The sequence below is a fragment of the Sprattus sprattus genome (assembly GCF_963457725.1).
Source record: "Sprattus sprattus genome assembly, chromosome: 14".
NCBI lineage: Eukaryota > Metazoa > Chordata > Actinopteri > Clupeiformes > Clupeidae > Sprattus > Sprattus sprattus.
Window position 1 is genome coordinate 16,230,619 of NC_137912.1, and position 23,303 is coordinate 16,253,921.

At 42.0% G+C, this 23,303-nt stretch overlaps 1 protein-coding gene across 1 annotated transcript; it reads left to right on the top strand.

Annotated features, from left to right (window-relative positions):
• Positions 1–293: 293 nt before the first annotated feature.
• ppfibp1a (PPFIA binding protein 1a) lies at positions 294–22,593 on the top strand (the record flags this gene model as incomplete). Its single annotated transcript, XM_080851697.1, has 25 exons — positions 294–433; positions 6,040–6,121; positions 7,408–7,613; positions 10,853–10,942; positions 11,241–11,354; positions 11,653–11,763; positions 12,648–12,740; positions 13,296–13,413; positions 14,214–14,275; positions 14,417–14,501; positions 14,685–14,791; positions 15,148–15,266; positions 15,375–15,429; positions 16,306–16,444; positions 18,552–18,696; positions 19,043–19,168; positions 19,405–19,555; positions 20,260–20,371; positions 20,521–20,609; positions 20,717–20,839; positions 20,990–21,115; positions 21,433–21,621; positions 21,708–21,866; positions 22,231–22,296; positions 22,501–22,593. Exons 2-25 carry the CDS (start codon positions 6,058–6,060, stop codon positions 22,591–22,593), a joined length of 2,742 nt encoding a protein of 913 aa, XP_080707823.1. The 5' UTR covers positions 294–433; positions 6,040–6,057.
• Between the last annotated feature and the right edge of the window lie 710 nt (positions 22,594–23,303).

Here is a 23,303-nt window from a genome sequence, read left to right on the forward strand (position 1 = left end):
TGTAATACACATATTAGGCCTACATGCAATCGTTTGCAACAATCGTGCGCATCTAAATAGGCTAACAAAGGCAGTCACTTCAATGAAAATTGGAGAAAATGTAAGGTACGCGTGCTTGAATTAGTGAAGCATAGCCTATGTCTAAATAAAACCAGTCATTTGCAATAACTTTGCCATACTACCTGTAGACTATAGACCACTAGATATAACACCGCCTACAAGTGATTGGCTTGTGCCAACGCAAGCGCAGAAGAGCCAGACAGACTTCACTAAGTTAACCGAAGTTTCAAAGGTGCTACTGCAGTCTGTTCTGCTGTCTGGTTGAACAGAAGTTGGAGTTTTGTGAAAGACATGGGAAAACGCCATTACAATACTACAGATACGAACGGGTTCATCGATAGAGATTACATGTAGACAGGCCACAGTCCAAAAGGTGAGCTTTTGTTTATTTCGACCATTTGTCTTTTCTTTGGTCTAAGTTACAGAACATCCGTAACATTGAAGGATATTGAGAAAATGACTCACCGGATTGTTTGGCTAACTGGGTAGATTGCGGTGAGATGGAAATCACTGAGATAGGCTATTCCACCTCACAGAATTTCTCAAGTGAGTGCATTTGACTCGTTTAGTGTGTTTGGTTGAGATTTTGATCAGGACAAAATATAGGAGAACCGTATATTAAATTACTCAAACTTAGACAATTGTATCTACCTACAACATCTTAACAGTTTTCGTATGACCAATGTATTTCATACAGAAGTTTAGAAAATATTAAGCTCGTTTTACGTTAATTCATTGACAGATCCTGGCGTTTGTCCTATCCTTTTCCATAACTTTAAGAGGAAATAGACTTCCTGCCCTTACTAATGACAGTCCTTTTAACCCCCCAGGAGTAGATGTCACAAGCTGTGAGTCCACTAGTCATTCTCACATTTATCTAATTAAGGGCAGAAAGTTTGCAAGAGTTCATTCTTTGAGCATCTTTTAATTTTGAGTGAATGTGTGTGTTGGTAGGCTACTGTTATCATCTGCACTCATGATCAAGATCTAGAAGTTATGGTGTTGTGATGTACATTGCACGCCCACATTCCATTCATAGTTTGTCAAACTGTCCCTGCAGTCATGTATTTTAAGATACAGTAGCCTACTTCGTAATGGGTGTGACCACATGGAGCAGGAACATTGCTGCTACTGGTGGGAGCACAGTTACACTTTTTTGTTACTAATTAGAAAAAAAGGTCACATTAAACAAAGCCTGTCTGGGCCTACACTAGAAAGACTGTGCTATATATATACTGTGCTATATATACTATATATCCGGTAGTAACTCACAGATGAAGCCATAGTGAATATTATATTATACACACACACACACACACACTAGAAAGACTAGTGTGTGTGTGTGTGTGTGTGTGTGTGTGTGTGTGTGTGTGTATATAATTTTCACTATGGCTTCATCTGTGAGTTACTACTGGAGGAGGATCAGGACAGTTGGACATACGTCATTTCCCCAGTGAGGTGACGACCTCTGTGGGAAAAGTCCAGTTGTGGCCATGAGGGTAAACACTGCCTGAGGGGGGAAGCCGTGGGTCAGAGGGGGCATGGGTATCCCATTTCCTGTTCATTCTGTTAAAGACCCGTGCTGGAGTCACCAGCCCTGTCATTGTCTCCCTCAAAAGACAATTGATCTTGGAAAGCCACCACCCCCAGTGCTATATTATCCCTGATGGTCAGTAGGCCTATTCCTACCTAATCTTGATTTCTGATTTTTCTCTAAATCCTGATTCATATTCAAAAGTTCTTTGGACAATTGCTCAACAACTCCCTGACAAAAAGCTATTGAATGTCTAATACCAGCTACTCTTATTGGCTCCTACTGCCTGACATGGGAGCCTCTTAGTCAGTGCTGTATTTTTATGATGCTAGCACACAGTGTTATGGTTCCTATGTGACCGTGGTTCTACCCCTCAGAGTGCCACGCTTCCCATGTGACCATAAGCAGAACAAAGAGCGGCTTGTGCGCTGTGTGTTGTAGCAGTCCGTTCTGAGGTGCTCAACATGGCAGACGCCGTCGCAGACAGGCACTAACCTCTGACACCCCTCTCAGCTGCACAGTTGAGTGCTTCACCTGGTGATGCCTTTGTTTTTATTGAAACAGGACCTATAGTTTGCTTTGCCTTTAGCGGGCATATATTTATGTTGCATTTCAAGGTCAAGCAACTCTTTTCTAAGTGACTAATTTTTTCTTTAAATGGCTGATAGGATGTTCCTGTTTGCAGTGACACTGGTCATTGTATCATCAAATAAGTATTTATAAATTGTCCTGTTTACTTATTTTCAGTCTGGTTTTATAGTGCGCTCAGGGCAGGCTAGAGGGAACTTTTGAAATGATAAACAAAAAGGGTAAAATTTTCAGCTTCAATCTGAGGATGAACTGTAGAATGAAAACATTTCACACTTTTGTGAATGTGCACTGCCATTCCAAAGAGTTTTACAAGCAGAGAACACACTGTACCTCAGAATAGACCAGTGGTGCATACAATTGTGTAATGCTGTGGAAGTGGCCCTATAGCTCTGGCCCTGTTCCAGTCTGCCAAATGAGAGGAGACGAGCGTAAGCTCTGGAGTTCTGCGGGACATATGTGGTCCAGCTGGCCGTGTGTTTTTGTGGGCACCATAGGTTTGAAACCCTTGCCGCATCGCGTCTTTCTCTTTGTTCACACGTGCATGCGTGCGTGTGACACAACGTATAACCTCGTTAAAGGCGGTGCAGGCACAAGGTTGTTTTTCTTTCAGAACTCCCTGCCCCCCCTCTTCCTATCTCTACATCTGGTAGATGTCAAACTATGTAAATAAACCGAAATAGCTGCTACCTTTGCTCTCTGATGGCAGGCTTGGCTTAGAGCCAGAAATTGGGAAGGGGGTCGTCTGTTGGAGTCTGTATATTAAAACCACAAAGTCCTGCAAATCACGTCGGCCAGTAGAAGGTTTTGACCTTATTTTCAATTGGAAAGAAGCGGATTAAGAGAGGAAGTGAATATTTTGAAGGGAAATTCTGGATGGTAATTTTGAGCTGGAGACTAATGGGCATAGCTAAAGGGAAGAGACTGAGCCTGTGTTTGGACGGGGATGTGACTGTGATGTGTGTGTGCGTGTGTGTGTGTGTGTGTGTGTGTGTGTGTGTTTGCACATCTGGAGGAGTTTGAAGGAATCCAGTGGGAGGAAGCCAGTCGCCCTGATAGTAGTGGGTGCATGGGTCATGGAGAGCGTGGAGCCTGGTACTAAACAGAGAGCCTAGATGCTTCCATGACTTAGCCAGATACGACTCAGGGAGTCACACTTTAGAAGATAAATAAAGGCGCCACTGAGTCAGAGTCATTTAGATTGGCATGAAACAATGCTACATTTAGTTATCATGTGGTGTGCGTATATGTGATGGGTTGGCTCTACTCCACAGCAAGAACATTTTAACTGAGTACCATGTCTTGTTTGAGCAGTGAGCTTGTTTTGTTTGTTTAATTTTTCCTCGACCGGAGCATTTGTAAGATGAAATCGGCATAGTTTATGTTGTTTTAACAGGGCAATGAACAGAGGTTACCGCCGGTTACTGGAATTTGAGTATTCAGTTGTGTACTTGCTTATGAAGGCATGGGGCATAATAAACAAATAAACTAAATGTTCATATTGGGACTGTAAAGGAATAGTCATGCGATTTGTGCATTTTATTTGAGAACTCCCGTGCCGTGGGCCTCCAAATCAGTGATATTTAATACCTTGAATATGCTGTGGAGAATACTACTCCTATGCATATGTATAAACAGACGCAGGCAGACGGAATTCGATTTCTGGATCTTAGGATCTGCTGCCCCCAAGTAGGTTAAAGAGTGTCCAGCCTTCCCCGGAGGGTATGATAGGAGACGGCTGACTAAATAGAGCTGCTGTCCCTGCTGGGAAGTGAAGCAGCCTCCCTGGAGCAGACGGAAATGCCACAAGGAATGACTCTGCAGCAAAACCAAAATGCAAGAAATCCAGCAGGTGGTCTACACTTAAGCTTATACCAGACTTGTGTGTTGGAAATCAAAACACTCAGAGACATGAAAGTGCTCACCCAAGCAGTGCACATATTTGGGAATGGAAACTCCACCAATTTAAACCTACTCAAGATTCTCCTCAAATCTGTAAGCTGTTCTTCCACTGCCATTGCCATATCAAAAGGTTTTTGATGTGTGCATATATGTTCCCTGTAATGGAGGAATGGATGGTGATTTTTCTTTGTTGTGTGTGTGCACTGGAATAATAACCCTCACTATGAGTGGCTGTGAATGAATGGAGCAATTGAGCCTTAGGCTCAACCCCCCAGTTCCATTAGTCACTGAAGCCAGTGTTACTATGTCTGCAGCAATCATGTTGCCATTGCTGCATAAATTAGTGACTCAATATGGTGAAGTAGTTGTACTTTTGGGAACAGAATTAACTCTGCCACACTCCTTATAGTAGTCTTTGGGGGAACTTTAACACAACAGTGGGCCTCAGCTAGGAAGTGAATGGGTTAGTTGTTCCCAACTGTTTCGGCTGTTCCCTCTGTGTCTTCGGCTCAGCTCAAGTGACCTTCGCAAGGCCAACATGTGTGCTCTATTAGCGAATTTGAATGGGCTTGAATAGCATGTGCTAGCTAGTAAGTGTGGTACTGCAATGCTAATCTACACTTAATTTCTATTCTATGGAGACTCCATAAAGTTCTTCATAAAGGTGAAGATTATATTTTTGCTGGGTAGAATCTGCATCAAACTGTGATTGAATCTGTTGTGCAGCATTTTGCATTATGTCTACATTGCATAACAGTGTTGAGCAAGAATCGACACAAGAATTCCACAATGAGAAATTGCACGACTGTGCACGGAGCAGTTAAACCTATTACTGCTGTTTTTCCTTATTTAGTGTTCAATTATTTACTCATTTATTATTTCGATGATTATGGTATTTATCTTGCTTTCCCTTTCATGTATTTGGTGCAGATTATTTTCGTGCAACTATGGTTACAAACCTCTCGTTGTTTGTGTTTATGTTTTTATCACCTGCTGAAAGATAAATGTTGTACTCCCCCCTTGAGGAGTAAGCGGCATTAGATCTAATGATGGTGAATTGCTCCTTTGGGGGTCAAGATGTCAGGAATGCCGCCACCAGGCTGGGTTTGGAGGTTGTTGGAATTCCAATCATACCAGCATGAGTTAGAGAGTGAGCTCTCGGAGAAAGGCACTGTTATTTGTCAAATGAATAGGCAGTAAAAAGTTTTTTATTTTGGCATAACTGTTTGGCTGAACAGTGGGTTTGGCTCTCAGGTCTCACACAATTGAAGTTCATGCAATAATATTTTGGCTATCCCAATTTAAGTAATTATTATCTAATTCATCTATAGCTGATCGTATTTCTCCGTCTTTTCAAGTTAGATCTAATTGAGCTTCTCACATGAAATTTTTGTAGTTCACTGTGTACTTAGCTCTAGTAATCAATCCAGTCCAAAATTAAATTAAATGAAATTCGTAGAGCAAAGACAGCAAGAATACTTTTAAACAAAAGTCATTAAGTAATCTTGCAATTAAGTCATCTTGCTCTCAGTAGAAATGTATTTAAAGCTTGGAGTTTCTGTTACCCCTGTTAAGTGCCTTTGTCATTCATGCGTTCGAAATTAGATGCTAATCCTATACAGTTGTTGGATATATGTCACCCTCGGGAGATTACCACAGAACAGTTGTGGAAATGGATGGCTATGCAGGGGAATATTAAAAACCCTAATTGTTCCCTAGGGTCTTCGTTACTCATTGGTCTCAATGTACCAGTATTTGTTAGTCCATTCTAGAACATCTCCACAAATAGTTCTGGTGTTTATTGACACTATTGTTATTTCCTTTGCTTGATCAGCTAAATTATGAAAATGTTTGTTGTTTAAACATAATCTAATTCCATTGTCAACCGTCATATTTAGTCATGAGATAATTATGAAATGTTCCCCCTCTAAGATTATGTTTGTTTAATTAATCAGAACCGGAAGGGAGCAACCATGATGAATGATGCCAGCGAGATGTTGGCCGCAGCCTTGGAACAGATGGATGGAATAATAGCAGGTACGGTGTCTCTTTGTGTGTGTCTGTGTGTGTCTGTGTGTGTGTGTGTCTATTTGTGAGTGTCTGTGTGTGTATCTCTGTGTGTGTGTGTGTCTGTGTGTGAATCTGTGTGTGTGTGTGTGTGTGTGTGTCTGTGTGTGTGTGTGTGTGTGTGTGTGTGTGTGTGTGTGTGTCTGTGTGTGTATCTGTGTGTGTGTGTGTGTATGTGTGTGTGTGTGTGTGTGTGTGTGTATCTGTGTGTGTCTATCTGTGTGTGTGTGTGTTTGTGTGTGTGTGTGTGTGTGTGTGTGTGTGTGTGTGTGTATCTCTGTGAGTGTATCTGTGTGTGTATATCTGTGTGTGTTTATCTGTGTGTGTTTTTGTCCATCACTGTTTTATACCTTATTTCTTTACAATTTCTCCCTGATACATATTCACAAGCTTGTGAAGCTATGAGTGAACTAGTCACTTAAAGGTGGTATGGGAAATGTCAATCAGCACTTTTAGTGCACTATGGAGAGGGAGCTATAGATTGGAGTCTTCTGTTGTGGGGCTGAGACATTGCAAGCTTTTTCCATTGTGTAAGCACTGGCTCGATCTAATGCATATTCCAGGTCTCTCTCGCCCACAATGACAGTACCGTCCATCCCCACCAGAGTGGCTTAGCTAGAGGACTTGGACAGTGAGAGATGGATTTAAATGGGTGCTCTTCACACTGCTACTTTTCCACTGCCTCCCATAATTACAGAGGTGAAGTTGCCAGTGGCTAGAGCCTTGAAGGTCAAGCAGTGTCATCTAACAAATTCAACCACCACAGCGAATTCACAGTGCTTTCCTCAGAGTTTTACGACAAGATATCTTTTAACAATCATAAACACGTTTTTTGAGACAAGCTATTTTGACTACATTATTTTCATTCAATTAACAATCAATAACAAGTTTTTTTTAGACAAGCTATTTCGACCAATTATTTTCATTCAATTAACAATCATGAACACGTTTTTTTTCCGAGGCAAGCTGTTCTGGCCAATTATTTTCATTTCATTACCAATTAGAAAATGATTCTGACCTTGTTCGCTGTGTCTGATTCTGACCTTGTTCGCTGTGTTTAAAAACATTGTGATTGCTGCCTTCTAATGTGTTTTCCTCCAAAAAAGCTCCTTCAAAAACACCTTGACTTAATTTCCATCTGATTTTTTGCATCTGCTCTCTATGTAACGCAATTAGCAGATAAAACATTCCTCACATTCACTCTCTCCCCTTATGGTTCCACTTAATCTCTTATAAAATGCCCTGTTCTCTCGCAGGCTCCAAGGCCATTGACTACTCAAACGGCCTGTTTGACTGCCAGTCTCCGACCTCGCCCTTCCTGAGCAGCCTGCGGGCACTGCACCTCCTGGAGGACCTGCGCGGGGCCCTGGAGATGATGGACACGGACGAGAGGGACAGCCTGCGCTGTCAGGTGTCTAACACCACCGCCGACGGGCTGACGGAGTGGCTCCAGGGACGCCTGGTGAGTCCAGCTTTGGCTTCGTCACGTTTTCTTAGTTTTTTGTGACTTGTGGCGTCGGTCCACTAATTAGGAGGTTATCATCACTGTACGTGATACTATTGGGTTTGTGAGAGGCCATACAGTTGCCATGGAATTCATCTGTCAGCATTTGACTAGCCAACTGTCTGGTTTGGACAAAAGGGTTGAATATAAACCTATTGTGTGCAGTTGAACAAACATTGCATTTGAAGGTGCATTGATTTGTTGGTTGGTGGTTAACTTGTTTTGGTCAGCTCAGCAGAATATTAATCTATGAACCAAATCTGAAGCCACTATTGGAACTCTCTCTGTAACTGGAAATGGTGTCTAAGCATCAGTGAAAGCATATAGTTCCTTCAGCACTGGGTTTGGACTACCGCCAGCAACATGACATCCATACCTACAGCCTGAAAGACATTAATACCTTTGACAGCCATCATACAGTGCTTTAACTTGACCATACCTCAGCAACTCGCTGCCCCCAGAGTGCAGTGTATGTCTATGGCAGTGTTGGCAAAGCACAGCAGGACCAATACCAAGGCCAGGACAGCGATCCCACATGGGAGAACTTATATTGGAACAATGAATTCATTCACTGTGCAGCCAGTAGCTCTGGATATAGACATCAGCTAAAGCTAAACAGTTCAATGTAAATATCAAAGGGTGCTCTGTGACCTTTGCTCATGTATTCAGCGCATGATCTTCACTGTTTGCCATCAGTTTCTTATCACTAGAATGTCACTTCCTTTCTCCTTTTTTTAATTTTAAATTGAATTTTCCGTCAAAAGGCGATTGTTCCGTGTGACTTTGTGGTTACTCTTTTCTCCTGCAGCACAGCAGTAACTTCAGATCACCAAACACTGGTCACACACACACACTCACAGCCGTAACACTGAAACTAAATTGAACATTACTCATCCCTCAAGATTGCAGCCAACACGTATGGTGATATTTTGTGAACATTTTAGAAATACTTTATTTGACCGGACTGGTACATTTTCTCTATGACGTGTGTGTGTGGGGGGGTTTCTATCCTCTTTTCCAATGATTAATCATTTTAGACTTGTCGTTTTACACATTTTCCTTGCACATTTTTTCCCCCCACAAGAGTAACCTGAGCTGGACTAGTTTTATGAAATTTCCAGGCCGCACAAAGCAAACGTTCACATGCGAAAGCCATCTAGACCCTCACATGTCTTTCAGGTTACACACTTCCACGTGTTGAAGCCCCTTGTGACTTTGCAGACTGGTAAATACACGTGATCCAATTATCAGTTCACACAGACACTTTCTTAGATGCTGTCTGTTTAGTAGGGGTGATATAGGGGTGTTTTTCACAAGGTTGGCACTTCACAGAAAAACTGCCCAGAGAAAATGTAATTCTGCTTGTCCCTTCATCCCTGCCCTTAAGCATAGGAAAAAGCATAGGACTCCATGCAGACAGTCCTGATTTACTCTGAGGATACTTGGGTCATGCTTCACATTCACCTACCTACTAGTAGTGGAGACCGCCATTTAAAGTGCCATTTTTCAACAATGGGAGCAGACATTTTGGCGACATTAAGGGCCTGATTTACTAATATGCGAGCGCTTCTTAATCTGCGTTCGCAAATTAACGCACAGTGTTTTAGCGCATTTTAGTTGGTATTTATCAAACCAGATCGCGCTGGGCAATCTGTGTTTACTCCGCCCTATATAGGGCCTGATTTACTAACATTGCGACCGCTGCTTAAACTGCGTTCGCACATTAACGCACGGTGTTTTTCCGTATTTTCCGTGGTATTTATTTAGGAAGAGAAAATGAAGCTACAGCAAGTGGAGATTGATATATTGGTTCACGTTCGCTCAATCACTGAACCTGATTCAATGTGTGCGCTGCTATAATGTTGTTCTGCCCGCCATCACCTACAGCAAGATGTTTAAAAGAACACGATTATAAAGAATATGCTATTGGTGGCATTAATGCATAAACTGTCTATTATAACAATATAGATGTGTACATGGCGAGATTAATAATTTCTACAAGGGACATGGGTTCACTACAATATATATGGACGTGGGTGCAATCAATGGTTCATATTATGTTCGGAAAGTTTTGCGATTTCAAAAAAAGTCCTGTTTGATGTCTAAAATTTCGGCTGTGGCAGTGGGGAAATGTATTGACCAGTGCGCCATAGCAATGCTTCGAGTACCTGTGTGAATATTTGTGAAGGCTGAGATATATCAACTGCTGATACTATAACTGTTTGAAATGATCCGGTGCCAATATTTGCAATGTTTACCAACTGATTGAATGGAATGTGATCTCCGGTTGGAGGGTTAGATGTCATCTCTGATCTGGTTCAGTAATTTAAGTATTGCGTGGCTGGTTAACCTGTACCGTCTAATGATTTGTGGTTCATTTGACTGAAAATGTGTTATGCGAGTTGAAAAAAATATTTCTGTGCGCTGTCTCTGTCTTCTTTCTTCGCCTTTTCTCTTATCACTGCTGCCATATCAACGTTTTCAGACTCAATGAAATTGCGCTTGGTTAAGACGTGCTTTTATGAGGCGGAGAATTAGCCTGCAAATTGGAGACGTGCGCTCCACAGGCAGTTTAGTAAATACCACGCATGACATCATTAGGCGCACTTACCTTGTCTCCACCCATGTAAATTGCGCCTCACGCCTACGTTACCACCCACCTCCAAGTTACCTCCCCTGTTCACACCCACAGGCGTTAATATGCGCTGCGGCCCATTAGTAAATACCGTTTTATGTTTACGACCGCTATTTTACGCCAGAAATGGGCGCAATCCTGTTAGTAAATCAGGCCCTAAGTGTCTAGCTCATAAACGACATTTAGTTAGCGACATTTAGTGTCTAGCTAATAAACGACATTTAGTGTCTAGCTCATAAACTATGAATAAACTGTTTTATCTACACAGCTATTGACAGCAAACGTGTAATCCGTGACATGATGTTAATCTACAGAGAAGATGAAATTGGTCCAGAGTCACAAGTGGTCTCATATGAGTTTTATATTAGAGTCATCCTTCAGTTAGTTATGAAGTTATGTGTTGTTATGAATGGAATTAAATGAGCTTATGAGTTCATTTGAAGACATGGACTGTGTTTGTATGGTGTGTCAAGAGATAAGCATTGTGGTTGAAAGACACATGAAGAAACAATGCTGTAAACACTAAACATCCCATTTCACTGTGTTTTTCTCCATATTCCAGACCAATGGCCATAGCTCTGTGGGAGGGGATCTTGTCTACCAGGAGCGTCTCAGTCGACTCGAGAGCGATAAAGAATGCCTAGTGCTCCAGGTGGGTAAATGATGAGGAGATCCATCATCTGTGTAAGAGTATTGCCATAACCTGTACAGTATGTTCCCGTAGCTTAACTGATATAGCAAAGTGCTAACAAGTCCAATGACATGGAGAAAATGTACAGTCTACCTATACATACTGCCTGGAAAATGTATAGCTGCATCATACCATCAGTCACTGTGGATAAAGTTGTTTGCTAAATGAAAAAAAAGTTGAAGGAAGTTGCAGCTTATTACAAGTGTTTGATACATTTTGATACATTTTTGTTGTTGATAACACTGATGTTATTTCTCAGGTGAGTGTTCTGACAGACCAGGTTGAGGTGCAGGGAGAAAAAATAAGGGACCTAGAGACGTGCCTTGAGGAACACCGTGAGAAGCTGAACTCTACAGAAGAGATGCTCCAACAGGTAGTTGACGTAGGACCCTATTTGAAGCCATCAATATTAAGGTCAAATAACAATACAATTGCCTGGATATTGTAGTTTCTTGATGGCATACTTTATGTACCAATATCAGGGGTTAATTTGGTTTAACGATTTGCATGAGATTACTGTTTGCTTCTATTGGTGTGTGCCTGCAGTTGTTTGTCAGCTAGTGTTTCCCGTTTACCATTTCCATATGTTTTTGTGAGATGTTTCAAGTAGGGAAAGCTAATTTCATCTTCATAGATCTGTCCTTATGGTGGTGTGATTATGTACTCTGCAGGAGTTGGTTGGCCGGTCCACACTTGAGACACAAAAGCTGGAGCTGATGACTGAAGTGTCCAGCCTAAAACTAAAGTTGGCCTCTGTGGAGAGAGACCGCAGAGAAACTGAGGTAATGTGCTGCAGCCCATTGAAACATACACATTTGGGTATTTATTTCTGGCAGGAACTGTGATTTCATGCTACAGAGGCAGATATATAAGCTTAATGCAACTTGAGAAAATGTATCTACAAGGAAGAGAAGTTGCACATGTACATCTATGAGATAAATCAGTTTTTCCAGAATACCCTCGTAAATTCCTTGCTTTGAAAGGATTGGAAAGAGAGAAGGAGAAATTCATGAGGCCCAAAAGCCATTTTCTGTTATAAAGCCTCTATGGTCATTGAGAGCTGAGACTATCCTAGAATGTGTCAGGGTTTCCACAGATACAGACACAGGCGTACACACACACACACACACACACACACACACACACACACACACACACACAGAGAAAGACAGACAGAGACACAGAGAGAGAGAGAGGAAAAGAAAGGGAAGTAAAGAAGTATTCCTTCTGAGGCCACGTGTTTCGTAGACTGTAAATTCATTTAGAATGGAAAATATACTCCTGTTAATTCCAAGTGGTCTCAGATATGTATGCACAGAATGTGAAGCATCAGATTAAAAACCACAGATCCTGTCATTGCCTTTACAAATGACTTTGTATGAAATACAAATTGGTTCATGTTTATTTGACAAAATATTTGGCAATGAATTATCCAGCCCAGACAGTGGTTTCCTCTGGCTTGATGAGATATTCAGTCTGTGTGAGCATTTATGAGTACTTGTAAATAAATAATATATGGGTGTGGGTGGCATTATGATTTAATCTACTGTCTGGGTTAATAAGAAGGAATGCTTTAAGTCTCACATTTCACTAGGAAATTGGAGTCTCTTATTTGGGATATTTGAATGACCGTTTAATTGAAGAGTAATGGCTTCTTTGTCACCAGGGTCTGCTCCAAGAGGTGAATGACCTTCGTGTTAGAGTAGTTGACATGGAGAATGAGAGGATCCAGCATGAGAAGAAACTGAGAAGCACCAAAGTGAGTGGCTCATACAAACGGGACTAGTGTCTTTCTTTCTACCTATTGTCTTAGTTCAGTGTCTGTCGGAATTCATTCCTGACCGGGGTTAGAACAGAGTTAAACTCTTTTTGCTTCTCCTTTCCTTTCTTATCTTCACCTTCTTGTCTTCATTTTAGGGGCCAGATCTATATTATTCTGCTGTCTTTCTTCTCCTGTCATTGCTATTTCCTGGCTAACAGCTGGACTCTGTCTTTCTAACAAACCTCACTCTTGAGAAGGAAACCTGGTAGGTGCACAATAGAAAGATCTCAAAATGAGGTGACAAACCTTTTCTTTGTCAACTCTAGCTATCTTGTTTCTTGCTAAAAGTCCTTTGTTCTTTCCTTTTCACCAAATGTGTTTTGCTTTCATTATTAATATTATACAAGTTTGAGCCCTAGTCTAGTCCATTGACATTTAATGAATCCTTTAAATTACTAGAATATTTTTTACCATATCCCAATTTTGCCATAGAGAATCACAGTTTTGATAACCATGTGTTTGCTAATGGTAATTGTGTGCTTTGCTGTGCAGGACGAGCTGCTGGTCTTGCAGAAACAGCTGGAAGAGAAAGAGGCAGAGCTGAAGAACCTGCATGCCTGGGCACATCAAGAGGTTGCAACCCCAAAAGGTAGCCTGAATGTTGGCAGAGGTATGTAGTTGATCTTCCTACTTCATTCACTACAAGACTGAAATGTAGTTGTCATTACCTTGTTTCGGAATGATTGTTCTCCCTGTGCAAAAATCTTTCGCTGATCAGTTTGTTTTTGTCAAATAAGTTCACATGTCTTGGAAATTCAAGCAAACACATAATCAAATATAGTTGTGTAAAGGGCACTTCAGAGAATGGAGTCACTCTCATACATTTAGCTTTCTGTGTTAATTATTATATGTACATAAATAGTCTTATTGAAGTTGCATTGTGCAAAATGGAACATTCTAGCGTTACTGTCTGAAGTTAAGGCTGAGCACTAGAGAGTGGGGATTTCCCCTTAGTTAAATAGGCACTGGCTTTTCATATGACTTGGGTTCTGCGTAAAAGCAGTCTAGGAAAGACTTGTTTGTCTTCAGGTTAGGTCTGCCTGAGGTTTTTTTTTCGTCTGTGTATTGTCAGACATGGTTTCTTTTGAAGGCTGTTTTTTACAGATGATCTTCCTTTAAAAAAGTATTTTTGCAACGCAACCTTATAATGCAGTTAATGTGTCAGCATTGTGATCATTAAAAGCAGGTGTTTGGTTGGGTTCCCTGCATTGCCAGATGCATACAATGTTGCTACTTGAGTGCTGAGAAAAGAAGAATACACGATGAAAGATACTATGATATCTTTTGTGCTATAGCTATAGCTTGACTGATTGTTAATAATAAAATGTCTTAAATTGAATCTTTGCCTTGACAAATGTGTAGGAAAATAAGTTTGGTCATGTTAATCATGTTAAGTCACCTATTTCCCAGAAACGGACGTGCAAAGAATGAAAAAGGCAATGGAGTCGGTGATGACAGCAAATGCTGAAAAGGTTCGAATTTTAATATAGCCTCACAGATGCATGGGAATGACGGCCCTTTGGGAGCCATCAAGAATCAGAGGTAGAAGAATTGCTGTCTCACATGTGATTTGCCAATTATGTGAGGTGTTAAAACTGTCTGTGTTCACATAGGACCGTAAAATTGATGAGCTTCAGCAGTCATTGATGCATTTCCAGAAGGGTCAGGACATGGCCATGCCAGTACAGGAAAAGAAAGGTGAGGCTGTATCTAACAGGAGATGGACCTCACCATAACATCCTCTCAGAATCTTTCATTATTTTATGACGTTATATTCACTCAGTTTCACAACCATGTGTTTAGCATGTGTGCAGTGTACACTGGCTAAGCACACATGTGTTTAAGGGTGTGTTGAGTGTCTTTTTTTATAACGACCTGCAGATAAACCGAAGGAGGACACTTGTATAGGGAGCTTCAGTGATATCGTGGCTTCGGTTGCCTTGGAGATGGAGACGTCCTCCCCGGGGGGTGTTGAGGAGAGCGATGAGGTATGGCCCTCCCCTGTCACTGCGTTTCTTTACACAGGATGCACCTCAGACTCAAAACTTCCTTTAGAAAGCTTAAGTTAGGCCTCCTCAGGAGCTTCCCTTTTTACTCAGGAAATCTGTTAGTCTCCCATCATGTCACAATATGCATTGCTTGCTTTCACTTTAAAAAAAAAAAAAAAAAACGAGAAACATTACTGTATAGAGGGGTTTTCTCTTTGCTTTTTCAAGAATATACTGTATAAACATTCTGTTTACACTCACAGAATATCTTTCCTGCAACACACAGCACTTCGGTTTATCAATTTAAATGTTCTCTCAATCTGTGTGTGGCCTGTCTTTCCTGTTTGGACCCTCAGCCCCAGCTGATTCCATGCACAGAGCTCCTGGAGTCTGAGTTAGTTTGCATGGTAACAGCCAAGGCCACCACCCCAGCAGAGCAGGCCAGCGAGGCGAAGGCTCCAGGGACCACAGAGAGGTGCCGTTTCTCTTTCTAAACACATTTTGAAAGGAGTCACTGTCATGACCAAATTTATGCAAGGAAAACTGAATGTGCAATAATATTTTCCCATTTATTTTCCTTCAGCTCTTCGGATGTTTCTTTATCAAGGAGCACAGATCGTGTTACCAAGGCAGAAGAGGTACGTCTGTGGGTGGTCATAGATCGGATTTTATCCATCTTTTGGCTTTGTTGACCATGTAAAATGAGAGTACTGTTTTGCACACAAATATCTGTCCTACCTACATGTGCAGATACGCAACACTAGTCTACATCAGACATCAGAGTTCTCTCGAGAGGCAGTCCCACCTTTCTGTGACCTCAGGTCATATAAGGCTCACTGAAAGGCTTGAATGTGTCCCCTGCCTCCTTTTCTTAATAACCAAATATCAGCCATGACCTTCAGTTATCCCAGGTCTCTAGACAGCAGAGTTTCCTTAAACTGAATCATACCGAGTACATTATTTAAAGACGCCCTCTGTCTCAGTTCACTGAAACATGGCTAATGTTACAAACAGAGCACTTCTGTCCAGTAGATGTGTTTAGACATTTGGATTTAGCATGCCATTTGTTTCAGTAGTTGTTATCCTGTCTGTTGAGAGCTAAACTGTAAATCATGGCATTGCAAAAAGTTTGATCTCTGAGCAGGGTATCACATGTTTTCCTGTTGCTGTTAAATACAATGATGCGAATAATTAAATTGAGCCGTGAAATCATTGTGCAGAGTCTTCAAACAGAACACCCGATTCACAGCTGTCTTCACTTCAGCTGGCTATGCAGGGACACCCTCAAAACTGGGAATCAGGCAGCCAGAGATTGAGTGCCACCTACTGGCAATGTGGATAACTACAAATCCCAGATGCAATTCTGTTTAGTCAAAGATGCACTTCTAAGAGCTTTACAACTTTGGTGGTGTAATTAGTCACAATCAATAAAATATATGTATATCCTTTATATTATATCCTGGAATGTCCAAAGGCCATGTGTGTGTGTGTTTATTGATTCTCTCTTGTGACAGCAGCTAAAGGACATCTCAGCAGCCAAAGCTGGCCCTTCAGAGGGAGAGAGCTTTGGGTCTAAGAAAGCTCGATCCTCCTTTGGCAGAGGATTCTTCAAGATCAGAGGAGGCAAGAGGACAGCCAGTACCCCTAACCTGGGTAAGAATACTCGCTTGTCTGTACCCCTAACCTGGGTAAGAATACTCGCCTTTCTGTACCCCTAACCTGGGTAAGAATACTCGCCTTTCTGTACCCCTAACCTGGGTAAGAATACTCGCTTGTCTGTACCCCTTAACCTGGGTAAGAATACTCGCTTGTCTGTGCCCCTTACCTGGGTAAGAATACTCACTTGTCTGTGCCCCTTACCTGGGTAAGAATACTCACTTGTCTGTGCCCCTTACCTGGGTAAGAATACTCACTTGTCTGTGCTGTCCAAAGGCCACTGGTACTCATAATGCCTCAAGCTCTGTCATTGTTTGTCAAGTACTAGTACATTTTGAGCACTGCATTAATCTGAAAATTGGTTTTGTCATTTTTTAATGTGTCCATATAGCTAATTAACCGATATTGTGTACTTATGTCAGTTTAAGTGATTGTGTCCCATGAATTCATGGATTCTCACAGAAAAAGACCAATGAGCAGATTTGGACAAACAGTGACTTAATTATATTTCCTTTCAATCCATTCTGTCCTATTAACCAGTCATAGGACCCCTTGAAGTATATGCATCAATGTGTGTGTGTCCCATTATATGTTGTCGTTACATGTGTGTCCTGTCCTTGTGTCCTCTGTGTCCCATGCTCTGCTCTGAAGACCATAGGTGGAGTGCAAGTGCCCCTTCGTTAGGTACAGTACAGTACAGCACATATGCCTCTGGCCTGCAGCATGGGGAGCCTGGGTGAACATCGTCAGACGCTGACTCAAACACTGTTAAAGAAATAAATAATTATGACTCACAATTTGTATCGGTCGATAGACAAGTACAGAAAAGTAACAAGGTAAAACTATTTACAACAATGAAATTAAGATGATGATATTATTACGAAATAGTGCATACAAGCATCAAAGCGTACTGTGGGTAACCTTTAACCACCCAGGGAGGCCAGGAAAGTGGAAATAAGTTGCAGATTGACATCAAGACTTATTTCCTGCAGTTTATGCACAATTCATTCAGTGAATACGTAAATGTGCAGCTTCACAAAAAAAATGCTGTAAATTGCAAATTTTGCGTTTAATTTTGAAATTGCGGAATCGCAATAAACTAGAGGGACTGATTAACCATTCTAACAGGCAGCTCCTCACTCGCACACTGTTCGCTAATTTTGCAGGGCTAAATTACTGTATAGCATACTCAGCAGCCAGTGTGGAAATGTTATTGAGAACAATCGGAGCACTGAATCCAAATTCCAAAACATGAAATATTTGGAGTTGATCAAGGGTCAGTGTTGTCCTGAAGAGTCTTGGGGAGGGAAACCTGATTTTGTGTCTTGAGTCAGCGTCTGTGATGAAGGGATAACACAGCTGGATGTGCACAGAGATGTTGCCAAGGCAATGTGACCAGAGTTTTTACTCATCCACTGCCCAGCCTTTGATGTAGTATCATGTGCTAATGGCACATCTCTGTGTGCAAGGCTTGGCCTTCTTATTCTTCCCCTTTCTTTTAGTGATCTTTGTTTGAGTGACTTTCCTGAGTTTGTGTTTGTCTGCTGCTGCTGATGGGTGTGTGTGTGTGTGTGTGTGTGTGTGTCGGTGTGTGTGTGTGTCTGTCTGTCTGTCTGTCTGTCTGTCTGCTGCTGTGTGTGTGTGTGTGTGAGTTCTTTGGCTAAATGTGTGGTTTCTGGCTCCTATTGCATTAACTGACCTTCACCATTTTCTTCCTTTTGCAACACATCTGGCTGTCACTTATTCATCACCCAGGCCATCTGCAATGCCATTTCAACTTTGTAAGCCATAAACCCCAGTAAATCAGAATGGTTACATGCTTATTGAAAGCCACGAAGCCAGCTCTTGACTCTCACGCCACTGATTGTTTGAACAAAATCTGCTTGGTTCTGCCTATATGGTTGTGGGAGTATCGTCTATGTACTTGAAGTGGTGGTTTTTTGTAAGTTGAGTAGCTTGTCATGCTGACTCCTGAAAAGGTGTTTTTCAGTGGTGGTGGCTTTGGTTTGTTCAGATTTGGTGTGCCGTCCTATAACGTGGGAGTGCATTCTGGGTGTTGTCGTCGGTGATTGTCTAATTGGCTTGCTCGTTAATGTTGGTATAGCTGAGACAGAACGAAAGGGGACTGATCACCTGGACTTGGCAGGAGCACCGACCCGCAAGTCACAAGACAGAGAGACCACACAGGCACTACCAGCATCCACAGAGACCAAGAAAAAGCCCAGTGGATTGAGAAAGTTCTTTGGGAGGTATTATTATTATTATTATTTATAATAAAAAATAATATTATCACTGGTCTTTATTGTGTGCTTACTTTATTATTCCCATACACGGTATAAAAGTATGGTTTTGATAAATGGGCAATATACATGAAAATATGTTGCGTTGTATTCCTGTATAGGTATCAGACTCTCAATCTTGAATATATTCAGCTAGAGTTCATAGATGAAATAGATGCTCACATGAAATAGATGAAGGATACAATGATGAAAGTGCACGTGAGCAGTCATAATGACAGCCAATGTAAAAAGAGTTGGTGAGGTTGGAGGTAACATGTTTGTGCCTTTTTATATGATGTTTACTGACATCTCGCAGACTCAGGAGAAGCCACTCCACTTCATTCAACCTGGATGTTGCAGAGGGTGAATTCAGGAGAGGGGGCGTCAGAGCTACTGCAGGCCCCCGTCTGGGTTGGTCCAGGGACCTACAGCGGGGCAACAGGTGTGTGTGTGTGTGTGTGTGTGTGTGTGTGTGTGCATGTGCGCGTGGGCGTGTGCGCGTGTGTGTGTTTGTGTGTTTGTTTGTGTGTTTGTGTGTTTGTTTGTGTGTTTGTGTGTGTGTGTGTTTTTGTTTTCTTTTTTTGAACTATACTATGCACTGTGTGCAGTATGATCACCAGCTGGTATCCCTTTTTCACATACACTCTCACTCTCTCTCTCTCTCTGTCGTCCCTGCAGTGAGCTGGACACCCCGTTTGCACGCTGGACCAAAGACCAGGTGTGCGGGTGGCTGCAGGACCAGGGCCTGGGGGTGTACGCAAATCAAGCTCAGCACTGGATCCAGTCGGGACAGACTCTGCTGCAGGCTTCGCAGCACGACCTGGAGAAGGTAAGACCTGGAAGAGCCACTGGGAATGAAGAGCTCTGAGATTCTGGAAGACGCTGTCTTTTACACAGAATATGGACATGTGTTTACATGTACTTAAGTAAACCAATTACTCCGGGGGGAGACCTGTTTTATGGCAGAAAGGTTACTATGCACTCCATACGCCCAGTGGAGAAAACAGCAATATTTGCCCCTTGCTTTACATGAACGGTGACATGATCAGTAAATAGCCTCCTCATAGAAACCTGACCCTGTAGTGTGCAATTTTATGAATAATACCCTGGTGACGAGAAATACTCTACTTCTAACTAGCTAGGAGGTGTTCTGATATTTCTGTATAACTTTAAGTGATAACTATAACAACAATAATTGCGCATTAATAGATGCTACTTCAGTGTAATTAGGCAAGCTAATAAACAAACAAAATGAATATTCTCACATTTTGCCACAGTGGTTTTTATCTGGAGAACTAGGAAACTGGCTTCTTTTGAATCAGAACTGAATGTTTCCTTTGTGGGCTAAACAAACTCGCCTAAATACATGTGTAGCAACCTTGATAACAGCCTTAAATGAAAATACTGGACTTGCCAGAAGAAACTCCATTACGCAAAACAGAGAATGCAAGTTCTTTAGCTCAACCTCATCCAATATTTCTGGATAACGGGAAACCTCGGGAGCTGATATCCCTTACATACTTCTTATTGCAGGAGTTGGGGATCAAGCACCCGCTTCATAAGAAGAAGCTGCAGTTATCTCTTCAAGCTTTGGGCTCAGAGGAAGAGGATGCCAAGGGCAAGCTGGACTACAACTGGGTGACCAGTAAGTTTCTGTGGATTATTGGTCATATTTATTAGTTTTTTCTAAATTTATTTTAAGTAATAATAGGTATTGTGGTGGATTTAAAATTGCTTTATATTTTGACATTATTATTACTATTTTAATGTTTCTTACTTGTCTCTGTCTGTAAGGATGGCTGGATGACATTGGCCTTCCTCAGTACAAGTCCCACTTTGACGAGGGGAAGGTGGATGGTCGCATGCTCCATTACATCACTGTGGTGAGTGCACCCATTTCAGTGCAGCTTTAGTTTTTTAAGGTGTTCCATAAGTCTGCCAACTTTAAAATGATTTCAATAACAAACTCTTGCCCTAAATCCTCTGACAGGATGACCTCCTGGGCCTGAAGGTGGGCAGTGTGCTCCACCACCTCAGCATCAAACGGGCCATCCAGGTGTGCCGGCTCAACGGCTACGAGCCCAACTGCCTCCGCCGGCGACCCTCAGATGAAGTGCTTACAGATTAATTCATTAATGTGTTCCTGTCCTTTACTGTTCATTACAATTTCAAGATCAAAATCTTGGCATACTTTTATTTAGTTTTGATGTGCATGTTCATTAGCAATAAAACATTTGTTCCCCTCTACATCCACCGTCTGTAGAACAACATCACACCAGCTGAGATCTGCCAGTGGACCAACCACCGGGTGATGGAGTGGCTACGCTCAGTGGACTTGGCCGAGTACGCGCCCAACATGAGGGGCAGTGGTGTCCACGGCGGACTGATGGTGAGAGGAGAGTAGGCAGGGAGGATTAGTCAATTCATTAATGAGGAGCAGAGTGCAAAGCGGAAAAGAAAAAAAAAGACAGCTCAGACAGGCCAGTGCACCATGGGGGTGTGGGGCTTGCCTCTGGAGCTCAGAGAATGCAGGTAAACAAAACAGTCTACACCAACAGCATGGTGTAACTGAGAACTCTGTGCTGACTGGAGGTTGGTTGAACGATGCTAGTCTGATAAGAAACTTGATAGAGAGGTTGATGCACCCCTATTCACCCCTATTCACATTTCCATCCTCTGCCGTTCCATTGCACTCTTTCCTCACAGGTTTTGGAGCCCCGCTTTAATGTAGAGACCCTCGCCCTGCTGCTCAACATTCCGCCCAGTAAGACTCTGCTTAGGCGTCACCTGGCAACCCACTTCCATCTCCTGATTGGCTCAGAGGCCCAAAGGCTCAAGCAAGAGTGTCTAGAAAACCCTGACTACACGTTACTCACCGCCACAGCCAAAGTCAAGGTATGCTGCATGGTGGTACCATTTCCAACCAGTAGTTCAACATAGCGTTTTCACAAGCATTGGTGACGTGTGGTTCTCCCCCTCAGCCAAGGAGGCTTTCGTTTGGCAGCTTTGGGACACTGCGCCGCAAGCGGCAGGAGGACAGCGAGGAGTACCTCTGCCCCATGGACGTGGAGATGCCCCAGAGCAGCAGCTTCCACATGGGACTGAGGGTCTATGAAGATGAGATGGACCAGCTGGAGCAGGCAAGGCCTATGTGGAGAAAAACCGAGCAACAATGGGTTTGAGCCTTGAAAAATACAAGGTCATAGACTACTGGAATTGTGTGGTGACATGACTTTTTAAAAGATTGAAATGTACCTAAACTAACTTAATGGCCCATAACCTCTTCAGTAAGTTCAGGGTTCTGGCTAAAGAGGCCATGGTCTGTGGTTATGTTAAAAATGTAGCCAGTTTCAGGTATTTTCTGAAATGAAAATAAACGTAAATGTGTGGCTAAATGCTTTTATGGTTTGGCTACAATTGAGGTAATAATGGAAGGTTTTGTTCAACGCTTATCTGTATCTGTGCCTGTGACATAATTAGTTTAACCTTCCTCTTTGTTTGCAGATGGAGGACTCTGAAGGAACTGTGAGACAAATAGGGGCTTTTTCTGAAGAGATTAACAACCTTACGGTAAGCTTAAAGAGACCAAAAAAAAAAACCATAAACTGATAAATCATCAATAATTTGACAAATACAAACCATCTGTTCACATGGATTTTTGCGAGGCAACCCTGCCAGAAGCCAACACAAATATCACTGCCTTGTGGCTTAGTGTGGCTAGACAGAAGGGCGATTGTGTTTTTGTCTGTTATAAACTTTCCTGTTGTTCCCTAGAGTATGCTGAAGGAGGAGGAGGAGGAGGAGGAGGAGGAGGAGTATTTCAGTGAAGGGTCACCAGACGCCAGTGCCACTGATGACGACATATGAACAAATATCCTTAAGTCTGCCACTACAGTATACAAATGACTGGCAATCTCAGCACTTTGACCACTAAACCACAAAGAACTTACACACATACACTCATTTTACTCAGTCTTAATGTGATCAGATTATACCTGGGGTAAGTAGTATATTACACTTTACCCCTAATGTGCCATGAAATATGTTGTTTCTGAATGCAGCTCTTAAATCAGTGCAGGGTTAGTGCTGGGATAGGTGTGGATTAGACCTGTATCTCTTATTATGTAATGTTAATCTATTTTTACCTCTATGGCATGCTTACCCCACAGTGAGGTACTGTGAGGAACTCCAGGAACTTTAATCTGAATTTATTCTGATTCAGTGCCATCTTTGGGCTTTTGTTCCCAGTGTGTTTCAAAATGTCACATTCATTTCATTGTGTTTTTACGATGACTGATTAAAAGGGCCCTAATGCATTCGAACATATCACATATGACACCCCTAACTTTTGTATTTTTAAATCTCACGTAGAAGAAGACCACATTTTTTTTTGTCTCCATACAATTTAGACTTTTGAGCAAGTTTGGTTCACCTATTCCTGTAAAACTAGTTGTTTTCTACAATATGCATTGTGAGTTACAGTGTGTTCATTGAATGCATTTCAAACCCTGAAATTGATTTAGCCCAAATATCAATCTGGACTGAGGTACTTGCAGAATACTAGTATATCATATTGA